This window comes from Lissotriton helveticus, chromosome 7, assembly GCF_964261635.1.
Source record: "Lissotriton helveticus chromosome 7, aLisHel1.1, whole genome shotgun sequence".
Classification (NCBI taxonomy): domain Eukaryota; kingdom Metazoa; phylum Chordata; class Amphibia; order Caudata; family Salamandridae; genus Lissotriton; species Lissotriton helveticus.
The window spans coordinates 1,611,361,606-1,611,378,583 of record NC_136068.1 but is presented as its reverse complement, the minus strand read 5'-3'; the positions used below and the strand labels follow the sequence as shown (position 1 = coordinate 1,611,378,583).

The 16,978-nt window shown below is 48.2% G+C and overlaps 1 protein-coding gene across 2 annotated transcripts in view; it reads left to right on the top strand.

Annotated features, from left to right (window-relative positions):
• Positions 1 to 16,431, top strand: part of BCL2L12 (BCL2 like 12) — a 136,867-nt gene extending 120,436 nt beyond the window's left edge. For both annotated transcript variants that reach the window (XM_078655260.1, XM_078655259.1), the window contains exon 9: positions 16,295 to 16,431. In XM_078655260.1, coding sequence (XP_078511386.1) covers positions 16,295 to 16,330 — 36 coding nt within the window. In that variant the 3' untranslated portion in view covers positions 16,331 to 16,431. The remainder of the gene's footprint in view (positions 1 to 16,294) is intronic.
• Positions 16,432 to 16,978: the final 547 nt, after the last annotated feature.

Sequence of the window (16,978 nt, the reverse complement as noted above, 5' to 3'; positions counted from 1 at the left end):
GCCTTTGCTCTAGCAGACGAAGAAGTCACTGCAGGGACTATGTGGGAGCAATAACCATACATGCTTATGGTGTGCATAGACCAAGTTTCGTAGAAAAATCCCTGCTTGCCAGACCGGCAATATTCCAAAAAAGGATCTCAATCACTTGGCTGTGACTCTCGGTGGTAGTAATGTCGCAAAAACAGTAGAATCAGTAGAGTTTACATTTGGCTAGCCCTCGTGGTGTGGGAGATCATGGAGTAGACTGACACAGGGCCCTAAGAAGAACTCATCCCTACTGGCCTCCTCGACATAGGCTTTCTTAGCCGCGTAAGGAACACAGTCTATGCAGACAAATAATCTAGTGAGCAAAAAACGATTTTGGACAGGGATGTCAAAAGAGCATAGTAGGTGGGCTTTATACAGGAGGAACTTGCCCTGACACCCGGGTTAGTAACCAGATGTTCGAGGCATATGAGCTGCAGATTACACACTGTGCATAGATCACCACCAAGTGTTGGGCCCGGATGTTTGCAGTTTGTTGTTGTCCTGAAAAGTTCTTTGGAAGTCACGAGATAGGTGACTCCTCCTTTGGACCACATTGCGCATGGGCATCGGCTCCATCCTCAGATTCTTTTTTCCACCATCGGGCTCGGATGTGTTTCCTGCGCTCCGGTTTGGAACCGAATTTCCTTCGGCGCGCAATCCTCACCCAGTTTGACGGTATTGTTTCGATCGCGCTCCACATCGACGCGATTCTTCACCACTTCGATGTCTTCGATTCCGGTCGTCGACGAAGGCCTTCGGGCCTACCTAGGCCTTACTCTTTGGCTCATGGAAAGGACGCCATTCAAGAAGTGTCCTCAATGTGGGTCGAAGTTTCCCCACACAGATCTACATGAGGTGTGCAACCTTTGCCTCTCACCGGAGCACGAGGCTAAAGACTGTTCCGCCTGTGCCTCTTTCCGCTCTAAACAGACGATTCAGGACCGACGAGCTCGAAGAACAATGGCTCACTAGTCCGCGTTGATTCCCGACGACATCTTCGAAGAAGGCGTCGACGTGCCAGAACACCAGCTGGCCGAAGAAAGTGCCAGCTTCTCTGATGCTGAAGACTCTGACGTCGAGGACATCACTCCAGCTCAACGGGTCGTAAATAAGACCGTCGACCCCAACCCTTCCTCGACACCCTCAAAAAAGGCTTCGGTCACACCCTCACCTTCGGGTCCGGGTGCACACAGAGAGACTGCTTCCCACGCCCTGCCTTCGGGCTGGGCAAAGAAGCCTATTAAGTCTTCAGGCGGCTCAGACTCGAGTCAGCCTATTCCCGGTGCCGATCCCATGCCGACACCGAAAAAGAAGCCATCTTCCTCAACCACGGCCACCGCTGTTCCGACACCTAAGCACTCGGCGCCAAAGACTGGCACCGGCTCATCGATGCCAAAACCACACTCGGAGCGGAGTAAAAAAAAAAACACCTAAAGGTCCCGACTCACATGCTTCGGAGCCAAAAAAACACCCGGAACCGAAAAAACACGTTCCAGTAAAAGACATTTGAAAAGGTCATACTTCTAAGCCAAAAGACTCTAGACCAGCTACCGAGTCTGTGCCGAAGAAACCTCTGGAACCGAAAATTTCGCCGAAGGATCTGCCAGACACAGAAGAGCTTTTTACACCAGATCCTACTCAAAAGACTCTTGTAAAGGATCCTAAGACTGGCCAACTAGCTCTTAGCTCCAAGAAGAGACCACTAGAGGCACCTGCACCACCTCCTCCAAAGAAGAGAGACATTGCAACCTCTCCATTAAGGGTCCCTTCTCCACCACCTCCCCATACTGTTCCTCCTCCTACACCTCCTCCACCACATCATTCACCTACACCATCCACTAATCCAGATGATGATGTAGATACAGACTGATGACACAGGTGGGGGTGCACATGACCCAGCAGGGACCAATAGTCCCCCTCAGTCACCCAGCCCATGGGATGATTATAATACTCCTGATGTGCCTTACGTCCCCCAAGACGATGTGCATCCTTCCAGGCCTTCCCCACCAGAGGACAGTATAGGTTTTAATCTACTAGTCCAAAGAGTTGCCCAGTACCATGGGGTTGACTTACACACCGATACTGTGGAGGAAGATTTCCTATTGGACACTTTTGATAATACACAAAGGTCCACTGCCATTTTGCCAATGCTCAAAGGGGTCATTAAGCACGCAACAGACGTATTTAAAGATCCTGTCAGGGCTCGGGTCCTTCACCCTCGCATTGAGTAAAAATACAAAGCTGCCCCTACAGACCCAGTTTACATTAGAGGTCCAGCACCATTAGATTCTTTAGTTGTATCCAATGCAGGTAAATGTGCTAATTCACAGACATCAGGTGAGGCCTCCCCACCAGATAAGGAATCTAAACTCCTTGATGCCTCTGGTAAGCGCACGGAGTCACAGGCAGCTAACATATGGCGCATTGCCAATACTCAAGCATTGTTGGCAAGATATGACAGGGCACAATATGGTGAACTGGAGTCCATAATGCAGCATCTACCAGACAAGTATAAAAATAGGGCCAATGAACTCATACAAAAAGGTAAAAATATTACTAATACTTCCATTCGTTGTGCCCTAGATGCTGCAGATACTGCCTCTAGGGCAATCAATACCAGTACCCTTTTGCGTAGACATGCATGGCTACGTATTTCAGGTTTTAAAAATGAGGTACAAAATTCCATCCTCAATCAGCCATTTGATGAAACACATTTATTTGGCCCTAATGTCGATGTGTCTTTAGAGAAAATGAAAAAAGACACTGACACAGCAAAATCTATGGGAGCCTTGCAGCTGCAAGCTCCCAGACGTTCTTTTCGTCGCTTATCATATAGAGGCAACGCAAGAGGCTACTCCTCCGAAAGCCCCTCCACTTCCTACAAGACCCCTAGCCAATCCACATTCACTAGGGGCTACCAGAGAGGGGGTTATAGGGGTAATAACAACAAAGGCAGAGGCAAAACCAACAACTCCCGCTCTGCCTCTACCCCTACCCAATGACTTTCCTCCCCTCCCACCCCCCCAACATTCCACTCCTATGGGGGGAAGACTGCAACAATTCCTTCCTGCCTGGACCAACATCACATCAGACAGGTGGGTGTGACAAATTATTCAGTCAGGTTACTTACTAGAACTAACATCTACCCCCGCAAACATACCACCCAAACAGTGTCCAATGTCACAAGAACATCTATCACTGTTAAAGCAAGAAGTAATATCTTTGCTAGAAAAAAAGTGCAATAGAACCAGTTCCTCTGCACCAACAAAACAAGGGGGGTTACTCCCTATACTTATCCCAAAGAAGGATGGCTCTCTAAGGCCTATTCTAGACCTCAGACCGCTAAACATAATCATACAGTCAGACCATTTTCACATGGTCACACTCCAACAAGTCCTTCCTCTCCTGTTACAAAACGACTTCCTTGCTACTCTATAACTCAAGGACACATACTTCCACATTCCCGTTCACCGAGCTCACAGGAAGTATCTCAGATTTGTAATAGACGAGCAGCACTATCAATTCAAAGTACTCCCATTCGGAGTCACAACAGCACCAAGAGTATTCACCAAGTGCCTAGCAGTAGCAGCAGCACATTTACGAAGACAGCACATCCACGTCTTCCCGTACCTCGACGACTGGCTCATAAAAGCCAGCTCATACAACCAGTGTGTGGAGCACACTCATACCACAACCCAACTGCTCCACAACTTGGGGTTCACAATAAACCACGCCAAGTCTCATCTGCAACCATCCAAAGTACAACAATACCTCGGTGCTACAATAAACACCTGAACAGCGCTAGCTTATCCCACTCCAGCAAGGATAGCCAGCATGCAAACTCTTCTCACAAAGTTTCAGCCACAACACTCCTCTCCAGCACAAGTGTTCATGCAGCTCATAGGGATGATGGGGTCTTGCATTTTCATAGTCCCCCATGCAAGACTTCAAATGCGTCCTCTACAAGAGTGCCTATCACTTCAATGGAACCAGGCTCAAGGTCAATTAACAGACCTAGTGTTGGTAGACGGTCGGACTCATCGCTCTCTGCAGTGGTGGAACACCAAAAACCTTTCCAAGGGGCGACCGTTCCTAGAGCCAGTTCCTCAGATAGTCTTGACAACAGACGCATCGCTCTCTGGCTGTAGGGCCCACCTACTGCAACATACCATGCAAGGCAGGTGGACACCGCAACAAAAGTTACTCCACATCAATCATCTGGAGTTACTAGCTATATTCCTAGCACTGAAAGCTTTCCAACAGTAAGTATCAAATATAGCTTTGTTAGTCCACACGGACAACATGACAGCCATGTATTACATACAGAAACAGGGAGGAACACACTCCCTGCAACTCTCATCTAGCACAAAACATATGGCGTTGGGCTATACCTCAAAACATATTCCTCTTAGCCCAACATGTCCCAGGGGGTACAAAATACCATAGCAGATCTGTTAAGTCGGCAGACACAACAGATCCACAAGTGGGAACTTAATTCGCAAGTTCTTCAACCATTCTTTCAGATGTGGGGACAACCTCAGATAGACCTCTTTGCCACCCACGATAACGCCAAATGCCCAAGCTTCGCCGCTAGATATCCACACCCACTGTCCAAAGGCAATGCGATATGGATGAACTGGTCAAACAAATTTGCGTACGCTTTTCTACCTCTACCACTCATGCCACTAGTAGTACGCAAACTACAGTAGCATTCTCTGACCCTCATCCTAGTTGCTCCAACGTGGGCCAGACAACCGTTCTACACCACACTGCTACAACTGTCTGTAGTACTGCACCAAAAACTATACCTGTGTCCATGCCTTATAACACAGAACCGCGGAGAGATCAGGCACCCGGACCCAGCTCAGCTCAACCTTGCGATCTGGCTCCTGAAATCCTAGAATTTGGATATCTTAACCTTCCTCCAGACTGCAAGAATGTCATAAAAGAAGCAAGACGTCCAACCACTAGAGCATGTTATGCAGCTAAGTTGAAACGCTTTGTAATATATTGTCGCAACAAAATATTAATCCTCTAGACGTGTCTATTCAACACATCATAGGATACTTACTGCACCTCCAAAGATGTAACTTAGCCTACACGTCTATTAGACTGCATCTTGCTGCAATAGCAGCATATCTGCAAAACAGACAGCATCTATCTGGAGGCCTGAGCTCGGCGTTTCTTCCTTCCCGCCCCGGTCTGACGCGGTAGCCAATACCGTTGCGCGGAGGGCGAGCAGGTAGAGCCAGGCATTTTCGGATTCAGAGGTTAGCGTTCTAGTTGTTGGGAGCGTTTTAGGTTAAAGGAGCCATGCCCCAGCGACCGCGCAGCGGACACGCCAAAGACGCGCCAAAGACAAGCCCGTCTGCGCCATCCGCGGTGAGTCGGGGCTAGGGGCCAGACCCCTTACCGGTTCCCCTGGCATAATGACATAAAGTGCTAAACAATTTCTGGATCTTAGGTAAGGAGTTGGGGAGATGGTCGGCCACAGTATAACATTGGCCTCCGAGCAAAATCGTTGTAACCACTGTCCATTCACTCTGGCTCAGCAGCGCAGTTTGGCGAATGCTGGAGAGAGGATGAGACTGTCCCTCATTAGCTGTAGATCCTTAGGGAAGCACAGAATGGAGGGCCATGATCTACTAATAGATGGACAGTTGGACGCCCTGTTCCTAACAGAAACATGGCTTAATGAAGACTCCGCACCTGATATAATAGATGCACTACCACCAGGTTACAACATCAATAGGATTGACAGACCTACGGGGCGGGGAGGCGGACTAGCTATAATTTTTAAATCAGAAATATGTTGCACCTTGGAGTCGGCTGACATTAAGGAGAGCGAAGCGGGCTTTTTCTCCATTATAGTCCAGGACAGTCAAGTCCTGAAAGGGTTCCTGATCTTTAGGCCCTCAGGTCCAGGGACCAGATTTACGGAAAGCCTGATAGACTATCTGATACAGCCTGCCCTAAAATATGAGAGGTTACTACTCTTGGGGGATCTACATTTTCATTTTGACGATCCTACCAACACAGAAGCCCTGGAGATCCGGAACGAGCTAGCAGCGATGCAAATGACGCTTAAATCAGAACTCCCCACCCACAAGCACGGTCACTTATTAGATCCTATCTTCTCCAACTGGGAGCTGCTGACCATCGACCCCCCCCCCCCAGTGCCTATGGTGTGGTCAGACCACTACCAGATTCCCTTCCAGATAGTGGCATGGAGGGGGAAAATATATAAGGCCGACAATATAATTAGAAGCAGGAAATTGGTAGGCTTCTCCAGGGCTAAATTTGACGATCTTTTGGAACAGGGTGGACCTCCAGTATGTCAAGAGATAGAGGCAGCTTGTGAAGCGCTGGATAACCGCATCTTACAAGCTCTGGACCATACAGCTCCCTGGACCAACAACAGACCCCGGAGGCAAACTAAATCTGCACCGTGGTTTGGGCCCGAACTCGTTAAGGAAAAGGCGGCATGCAAACATCTCGAGAGACGCTGGAGGAAAGGCTTCTTTGTGGCAGATAGGGCGACCTATAAAACTAAGCTCAAGGGCTACCATGTTATGATCAGGAAGTATCGGACTTCCCATTATAAGGACAGAATAGAGGGAGCGGATAACTCAGCCAGGGAGTTGTTTGCTGTGTTTAAGGAAGTCGGCTCCCTCCCTAGCACTACTGTTCCTTTGGAAGGCTCGGTGGAATCCTGTGATCGGGTGGCTCAATTCTTCACGGCTAAAGTGGGGAAAATCTATTCCTCTTTTCCGTTGGAGGCTAGAACAGAGGATATGACAAAACATGCCACTGTGAAATCGGAAGGAACTGAGCTACTAGTATCTTTTAGGACTCCCCAACAGGATATCCTAATCAATATAGCATCTAAAATTAACCCCCCAATGACCCGGCGCCTGCGAGAATACTCAGGGAAAGTATAAATACACTGGAACCTCATATACGCCATCTGCTGGATCTATCATTTGGATCAGGGAGTGTCCCGTCAGCATGGAAAGAGGCAGTGGTGCTCCCGCTTAAGAAAAAATCTAACATCAGTGCGGAGCAGCTAGATAACCTGCGGCCAATCTCCCTCCTCCCCTATTTCTCCAAAATCGCGGAGAAAGTTGTCAATAAGCAATTGACGGATCACATCGACACACGCAAACTTCTGCACCCAACCCAATCAGGTTTCCGGGCATCATACTCGACCGAATCTGCCTTACTCCTGTCAACAGAAACCATGCGCAAGTTGGTGGATGTAGGCCATACCACAGCGCTGATCCTCTTCGATTTGAGCGCGGCTTTCGACACTGTAGCACATCACATCTTGCTGCAGTGTCTGAAAAAATGGGGAGTGAGAGGCAGAGCTCTGGAGTGGCTAGAATCGTTCCTCCAGAATCTCAGCTTTCAAGTTGCCCAGAGCCCACATCGGTCGAAGGGTGTCAGGCTGAATCAGGGAGTGCCCCAAGGGTCTAGCTTGAGCCCCACCCTTTTTAATCTCTATGGAACACCTAGAGCAGAGATTACTGAAAGGTTTGGGGTGCAAGTAGTAACCTATGCAGATGATACCCAACTTGTGGTGTCTCTTGCTCAGGCAGACGGGGTAGCAGCCAATAACTTCTCAATATCTCTTCAAGCTATAGCGGCATGGATGGCCAATAACTGCTTGAAGTTAAATGGCAGCAAGACAGAGGTGCTGGTGGTGGGAAGGGCACCATCTGTGTGGACATGGGCATGGTGGCCGCAGGTGCTGGGCCCTCTACCCTCGCCCAGCGAACAACTCAGGAATTTGGGTATCTAGTTGGATAGCAAAATTTCCATTGTATTGTATTGTAGTTGAATTTATAGGGCGCGCAGCTACCCACAAGGGGTCTCCCGGCGCCAGTAGAGTAGTGATTACGCTTCGCAGTTGTTATTGAGAAAAGAGCCAGGTTTTAAGGTCTCTGCGAAATTTCAACAAAGATGGTTCAAGTTTCAATGTAGTCTGAAGAGAGTTCCACAGCCTGGGGGCAACGCAGGAGAAAGAGCGTCCGCCCATTTTCGTCAGTTTGAAGCGCGGAATGCGGAAGTTTCCATGGGATGAGGATCTGAGGAGGCGGGACGGAGAGTATTGTTGGACAAGGGACTGTAAGTAGGTTGGAGCCGACCCTTGTTTGATTTTGTGCATAAAGCACAGAGTCTTGAATTTGACTCGGTTTTCAATACGGAAATAGTGGAGGTCTTTAAGAAAGGGGGAGATGGAAGATTTCCACGGGACCTTGCAAAGAAGGCGGGCAGCTGAGTTTTGGACAAGCTGAAGTTTCCTCTGAAGCTCCAAGGTAACTCCAAGGTAGAGCACATTGCCGTAGTCCAGGTGAGAAGTGATTAAAGCCTGGACCACCGGGCGTCTCGATGATATTGGGAGCATCTATAAGATTTTCCGGAGCCACCCCAGGATGGAGAAGCACGTGGCTGCCACCTTGACCACTTAATGCCGCATGGAGAGCGAATCATCCAGGACAAAGCCATGGTTGCGAACCTGAGTCACTAGAAGAAGCGGTGGGCCCATTTCTAACGGCCAATGTGCGGGGCTCCAGAGGTGCTTTTGCTTGCCCAGAATGAGCACCTCTGTCTTATCTCCGTTCAGTTTCAAGAGGTTCGCCTGCATCCACTCTGCCACTCGGCTAAGTCCTAGTTTAAGAGCAGATGGAGCGTTTACTGCGGCCGAGGAGAGGGAGAAAAGAATCTGAGTATCATCTGTGTATGAGTAAAGGGAAAGACCAGCGTCTTCCACGATGGTTGCCAGGGGTCTCACGTAGATATTAAAGAGCATGGGGCTCAGTGAGGACCCCTACGGCACCCCATACGCAGATGAACGAACAGAGGAAGAGGAGCCGGAAGAAACAACCTGAAAGGTGCGGTGATTTAAGAAAGAGGCTAGCCAGGCAAGGGCAGGGCCAGTCACTCCAGCCGCTCTCAATGCTCTCGCAAGAATAGGATGGGAGACCGTGTCGAAAGCGGCGCTTAAGTCTAAAAGAATAAGCGCCGAGGTCTCACCGTGATCAAGACGAGTGCGTAGGTTCTCAGTAACCCCCAGGAGGGTTGTTTCGGTGCAGAAATGGGAGCGGAACCCCGACTGGGACGGATGTAAAAAAAAACTGTAGTCTCCACATGAGCAGTGAGATGTATGTTAATGTGCCTCTCCAGAATTTTTGAGAACATGGGCAGCAAGGAAATAGGCCGGAAGTTGGCGAGCATCTTGGGGTCTGCGCCGTTTTTTTTAGAGTGGAACTACCATAGCTCTTTTCCATTCATCCGGGACTATAGATTCCCGCAATGAAGAGCTCTTGAATGACTAGGAGAACATCAGGGGAAAGCTGGCGAAGAATATCCATTGGAATTGGGGGAGCCTGAATTGACCTTTGTCATGCAGGCGAACAGCGAGTTGGGGTCTAACAGGGGCCACTCTGAGATCTGTGTTTACGGAGATGGAGGGCCCAGTAAGTCCAGAGTAGGGGGGTTGAAGGGGGGTTTGTGAGAAGCCAGAGAAAGGGCATTATAGATGGTTACAATTTTGGATGTGAAGAAGTCGACAATCTCATTGCATTCCGTTTCCCCCAGCGCAGGTGGAGTGGGGGGCGGTGTTTGAGCCTGCTAACTTCTTGACCATAGAGAAGAGAGCTTTCGGCCGGTTAATAGCCTTTTCGATTGACTCTGAGACAAAAATGGCTTTTGCCTTTCTACAGGCTTGATGGTATTGCCTGAGTGCTGAACGATAGGTTAATTTTTTATTCAGGGCGTAGGTTTTACGCCATTATCTCTCCAGATGTTTACATTCGGATTTCATTGCTTTCAAGTCGTCCGTAAACCATGGGGCAGGGGCAAGGTGCGGGATCGGTCGTCTGGGACGCGGCGGCAGGTGGCGATTAATGTTAAAAGTTAACCAGTGAGATATTTCCTGAGCCAAAGAAGTGCACCCAAGTTTGGTGTCGGGTCAGGTGGCAGTAAGCGAGGCGTTAAACGCCGGTATGTTCAGCTTAGACCAGGCTCTATGGTTGCCCATCGTACCGAGGAGAGGCATACCCTTTACAGTTTCAACAGGCAGAGTGAAGTGAATAGCAAAATGATCGGACCAGTCAAGGGGCAGGGCAGGGGAGGTGCAGTCAAAATAAATGTTGGAGATGACAGGATCAAGTAAGTGGCCTGCCTGGTGGGTAGGGCCTCGGTTACGCAATATTAGATTAATGGCCTCGCAGTCGGATAAAAACATTCTGCTTAAGCCATTCTGCGTATCTTCTAAGTGGAGATTTAGGTCTCCCAAGATGGTAAAATTAGCTGCCTTCATAGCGTGGGGGGCTACGCGCTCAGCAAATCAAATGAAGTTAGCCACTGAGTAGGTTTGTCAGGGGGACGGTAAATTAATAAACCCGATAGCGTCAGTTGAGGGGAGACCGCTACTTTGAATATTGCGGCTTCACAGTCCGGAAATGAGATAGCGTCCAGAGAGCAGGAGTAGATGTCTTTGAAAATGATCGCTATCCCATCCCCTTTCCCCGTGGCTCTGTCTTGCCTAACTATAACATATCCAGGCGGCAAGGCGCTAGCCACGTCTGGGCCGGAGCTCGCATGAAGCCAGGTTTCCGTAAGGAACAGGGCATCTGGCTGGGAGGAGGTTAATAGGTCAAATATATGATCTCTGTTTTTAGGCAGAGATCGGCAATTGATGCTCCAGAACTTATATGGGGAGGTTAATGGCGCTGAAGGCGCAATATTGCAGGAAAATGCAAAGTTGCACTGTGGACATTTTGACGGCGTTATGAGCGAGCAGTCAAGTGATACACAGAAAGGGAGGTTATTATTCAAGCGACAAATTCCTTTGAGCAACATACTACCCGTGTGGCAGGTCAATGCTTTGGTATTTTGAGAAACATGCGGAAATCACTTGATTTACTCCCCACTTCGGCCAGGTAGACCCTGATCCACGCTCTTGTTACCTCGAGATTGGATTATGGGAACGTCCTGTACCTTGGAGCCAATATCAGATGCATCACCAGGCTCCAGCGTATACAGAATGCGGCTGCCCGCATGATTTTGAAGTTGCCCAAAAGAGCATCATCCAGGAAAGCCCTGGAATCCCTCCACTGGCTTCCGATTAAAGAACGGGTGCTCTATAAAACCCTGCTGATTAGTCATCGCATCATGCAGGGGAAGGGGCCATCCTATCTTCTGGAACTGTTGAGCCCTTATATCCCTGGGCGTGAGTTGAGATCCTCCGGGAAAGGGCTGGTGAAGGTTCCTAGGTTTAGAAGAGCTTGGATGGGTGGGCGCTCCTTCCGAGTACAGGCTGCCCAACACTGGAATAGACTCCCATCCGAAATGCGCTCAGAGACTACGGTACGCATCTTCCGGAAACAACTAAAAACCTACCTCTTTCCTCCGATTAGAGAGGGAGGATGTTAGTATGGGAAAAGCTAGAGGGAATGATTTTTCTGACTAACTGGTGCTAGCCACAAAATAGCGCGGAGACACACTGGCCTCAGTGTAACCAGGCGCTCTACAAGATTTATTATTATTATTTATTATTATCTCTGTTCAAAGTGCCTGCTATTAAAGCCTTTATGGAAGGCCTTAAGAGAATAATTCCTCCCAGAGTACCACCTTCACCTGTGTGGAACTTAAACATTGTTCTCACACGGCTAATGGGACCTCCCTTCGAACCCTTACAAAAATGTGAACTACAATTTTTAACATGGTAGGTTGCGTTCCTAGTAGCTATTACTTCTCTGCGTCGAGTTAGTGAACTACAAGCACTAGCCATTCAAGAACCCTTCTTGCAAATGCATCATAATACGGTCGTTCTCCGTACTAATCCAAAATTCCTGCCTAAAGTCATTTCTCCCTTCCACCTCAATCAATCTGTGGAACTGCCTGTTTTCTTCTCGCAGCCACAGACAGTAGCAGAAAGAGCTCTTCATACCCTAGATGTCAAAAGAGCATTGCTATACTACATCGAGAGAACACAACCCTTTTGTAAGACCAAACAACATTTTGTGTCTTTCTCATCACCACATAAGGGAAATCCCATTTCAAAATCTGGGATAGCTAGATAGATTGTCAAATGCACACAGATTTGTTACCACAAAGCTAAACGTACGTTATCGGTTCCCCCCTAAAGCCCACTCTACAAGGAAAATAGGGGCTTCAATGTCATTTTTAGGGAACATTCCCCTAGATGACAACTGCAGAACATCTACATGGTCTACACCGCACACATTCACAAAACACTACTGTGTAGATGTGCAAACTAAGCAACAAGCCAATGTGGGCCAGGCTGTTCTCAAAACATTATTTCAAACTACTGCAACAGATAGGCGTGGTCGCCGCTAAGAGTGGGTACTGCTATACAATTTATGCACAGTGTGTAATCTGCAGCTCGTATGCCTCGAACGGAAAATGCTACTTACCAGAATGCATTTGTTCTTGGCATGTAGAGCTGCAGAGTTACACACGCCCACCCGCCTCCCCTTGTCTGTTCCAGTATTATCTTAATTGGATACACCTTACATGGACATCCTTCCTTTTCTTGCAAAGCTCCATCATTTCCCTAATGGCGAAAAACAATCTGAGGATGGAGCAGTTGCCCCTGCGCAATGTGGTCTAAAGGAGGAGTCAGCTATCTCGTGACTTCCAAAGAACTTTTCAGGACAACAACAAACTGCAAACATCCGGGTCCAACACTAGGTGGCCATCTTTGCACAGTGGGAAACTCTGCAGCTTTACATGCCAAGAACAGATGCATACTGGTAAGTAGCATTTTCCTTCTGTAGAAGTATCCCAGGGACAGATTCTTAACATTTCCAGGTCTAACATGCCCTGCTTTGTGGCCCAGAGGGGATCTTCTGTCACCCTGGGATTTCTGAAACTGATGATGACGCAATCCCCAATTAATTCCTTCCTCATCTTCCCAATCCAGCCCACTCGTCTTGCCATAAGGACCTCTGGCTGAATGTTACTCCTGCTCCTCCTGTTTCTGTGGATCCGGTGGATACTCTTGTTAATAAGATCAAAAGGAGACTCATTAGCTTCAGGACGTAACCGCAGTAAGTTTGCTAATACAGTCACATAAGGACATGCCAAAGGCGGTAGATCAAAGTGGGAGACACTTTTTGGGGCCAAGCCCCCCTCGGCAGGAGGGTACCAGAGGAATGCAGATAGGGTTATGGTCACCAGTAGAAGGACCAGCCAACACAGGGTCGATCAAGCATCTGTCTTCACCATTGTGGGTGAAAGGGGCGCCAACTATCATATTACAGGCTAGTTGCAGTGGCCCCTCCCATCTTGCTTCGTCTGGGGCCTTGGTTCCACACCAGTAGCGGAGGACCCAAGCCCCAATGGCAGGCCACACCCGCTCTCACTCGCCTCTAAGTCAGTGAGCTTCGCCTCAATGAGCTCCAGGCCAGCGCACAGACCTGAGAGCTTGAAATCCAGGAGGTCAGTAACCACTTGACTAAACTGTACCAGGAACTCCCCAAATAACTCTTTGAGATCAGGTAAAGTATCAGTCTTTGCAGACCCAGGGGGTACTGACTTCAATGGATTTGGCATATTATCAGTTTGGATTTGCATTACCCCATGTTTCGTCTAGGGCGTGATACTTTAGTCTCCTTTGGTATCTGTAGCATGTTCTACATCTTGGTCTCTGCCGGTGTATCTTTCAATAGTAATAACTGTTGTAGTTTCGCCCTCACTAGGCAGAGTTGCGGTGAGTGCAGTAGAAGACGTAGATAACTGTCTTTCAGCAAACAAAACTTCTTGATCCAAGGCACTCACTGCCTTTTTGATATACTCATCCAAAGTGGCAGTTATGTTTTGCAGCCACCCCCTCCACGCAGTTGGATAGCTTCTCTTCAACATCTCAAACGTATCCAAACAGCCATGGTACACAAGGTAAAGTTTAGGCAATAATCTATACAACCACAAAAGGTTCAGTGTAAATCTAAATTACATCAACTCAATATATTCTGAGAGTTGAGGCAAAACGCCAGGGCACAGTACCTTTGAGTGTAAGTAGCCAATGGAGGTGTCCCATCCCAGCCCCGTATGGCTGCAGACTGGTCTGTTCTTGGTCCGGTCTTCACCTGGGCCCTCGCCCGGGCACATCCTGCGCTGCTGTTTGCAGGACGCGCTTGGCAGCCCCTCCTCCTGTGCTCGACAGATGGAAGCTGGGAGATGCAGTCTCTCCCTCTGGTACAGCGGCACCTTCAGCGGGCAAAATAGCATCCCCTAAGGTCCCTGCACTGCGGTGGGCAGGATGCGCTCTTCAGCGCTTGGCGGCCCCTTCTCCGGGTATTGACCGATGGACGCTGGAATATGCAGTCTCTCCCCCAGCTACAGCAGCAGCTCTTTTGTGGGCGAAATGACAGCCTCTAAGTTCCCAGCCATTTAATATATGCATCAAAGCAAAGTTTGGCATTATGGCTCTGGTTCTAGTTGCTGGTCGCCATGCAGAGTGAGATGTCCCTGAAATCCCTCATTCACATATTGCCAAACACAACAGTTGCCTATTCACAAAGCTGCAGGTTCTACAGAGCCCAGGTTGGATTCCTCTGTAGCTTGCACTTCTCCGGCTCAGCATGTCCCTAAGAGAGATGGTTTCCCGGAGTCAAGGGCGCTAATTTATTGTAAACAATTGGTCTGACTGTTGTTCCTTTCTGGAGTGGCAAAGAAAGAAAGGACTTGTCACTAAGATTTAGAATTTAGCTATCACTGTACTGAAAGATGGACATATTAATGGTGGACCTACTAAATAAGTGTTTTAAAAAAAAAATCTTATTTATTTAGAAGCAAACCTATAGCGCTGAGCAACGAAAGGTATGATGGCACTTTACAAATAACAGCAGTGACTGAAAGATCAGACAGTGAACACAAACTAAATGATCAACACAACAATCATAGAAATGGTAGTAGTTGCAACATAAATTATGGTAGAAGGAGAACCAGGGAAGAGGGCTGTGAGTTGTCGAAAGAAGTACAGAATGGTAGAGAGTGGGTCGGCGGACGAAGAAAGTAGAGTGGGAGTAAGTTAGATGAGGAGGAGAAGGAATGGGGAGTGAGGACAAGAGAGCAGAAGAAAGGGATACAGAGAAGGGATGTAAGCTGTAGCAGAGGGAGAGGGTGAGAGAGGCATAGTGGAAGTGAATTAGAACAGAACGAGTGTGATGGGGTTGGGAGAAGAGAAGGGGGAAGAGAGGGAGAGAGAATAGGGAGAGCGAACAGGAAGTATAGAGAGGGCAAGATCAGAATAGTAGGAGAGGTTGAAGAGAAGGGCTAGAAGGATTGGTGTAGTGAGAGCAGAGAAGAAAGTGAGAAAGGGGATGAATAGAGGACAGCAGAGAGATTTGTAGAGAGTAGAGGGAGAGTGAGCCAGAAGTAGAGCAAGAGGCCAAGGAAGGTGAAGTGGGAGATAGGTTGAAAGCAAGAGTGAGGAATGGAAGGTTTTGAAAAGATGGGCGGGGAGGTAGAACCAAGAGTTGGAGAGGGCACAAAGTGGGCATGAGTTTTTGGGGGCTCCTATTTTCAGGACATAAAATTCTAGCTTATCTGAACCCACCATTCCTGCTCCGCTTTCTTCCTTTTACCGGGATGTGTCTGACTTATCTGTTCCTTTGCTATCTTGTCAAAAGGAGTTGACTGGCATCATTCTGGCTAGAACCAGGGAAGATTGGCCGAATACTGTGTGCAGAGAGTCGGTGCACTGTCACATTACGTTGAGCAGAAAGAAATAAAGGCAGATAGTAACATCACAGGGCAGAAAGGGCAGAATGACACCAGACTGGGCAGAAAGAGACTGTCTGGGGTTTTTTGGACAAAGAGTGAAAAAGTTGGGAAAGATTGATATTACTCTGAAAGATAGAAATCAAAAGAGAGAGAAGACTTTGATATAAATCATGTCGGGGGTGTCAAACAAATCTTAGTGAAGCAGACATCCTCTTTAGTTTCTCTGGGGCAAGTCATGTTCACCTCCATGGCGAGGTAGGCATGCAGAGGAGACATAATGCTCAAGTTGGAGCAATGGACAGTATGAACAAGAGGTGCAGTACCCAAGGACAGATGGACAGCAACAGCAGAGAAGAGAGGCAATAGAAGGGCTGAGCTAGAAGCCAGCACATGCATACAGGCAGAGAGTTGTGGTTTGGGTTCTGATATGATTTAACTCCCCATGTGTCCTTTATGTGATACTCGTAATATTACAATTTCTTACCTTTCTCTTTTTTCCATCCCTTGGTAGGAGAACATTGTGAGTCAAGAGGATATCTTGGACTGAGTGCATGGGACATGAAATCCAAGTGAACAATGATGTTGTCGGCTTCGTCCACCAGACTTTGAAGGTTGACATCATGAAGAGATGTGAGCAGCAACTTCACCACTGTACTAGTCAGAGGATGACTAAGCTCATGGTCACAGGCATATTGTGCTGGAAACTGGCTTTGGGCTAAAAATCTGGCATATTCTGCTGGACTTCGATGATGGAGGCAGCTGATTGGGGTCTTCTGCAGAGGTCTGGTGACGGACTACAGATTGGTGTCCTCTGGTGGACTCTATCAAAGGACCAACAGTCGACCGCCGGCTGTAAAGATGACCCTCGTGTCTCTAGCACCATTGAGTAGTCAGAGGTCATGGACTTCCACTGTGAGCAACCGGTGAACCCTGTGGGTTCTCTTTTTAAGGGAAATAATGTTGCATCCTTTCCACCATGGGCTGCCTTGGGGAAGGGCATTTGACAGTGGGTGGGTCTGCTGCCCTCTAGGACTTTACCCCTATGATAGTCCATTGTGAAAGTGATCTTAGGAGGTTTAATGGTGGATACCCTGCTACTTCCTTGAGCCGTAAGAGATTGGTAAACGTGTTTGTTCATAGCACGTGTTTCTGTAGATAAACATGTTCTGCATACTCCTACCACATAGTGTTGGTA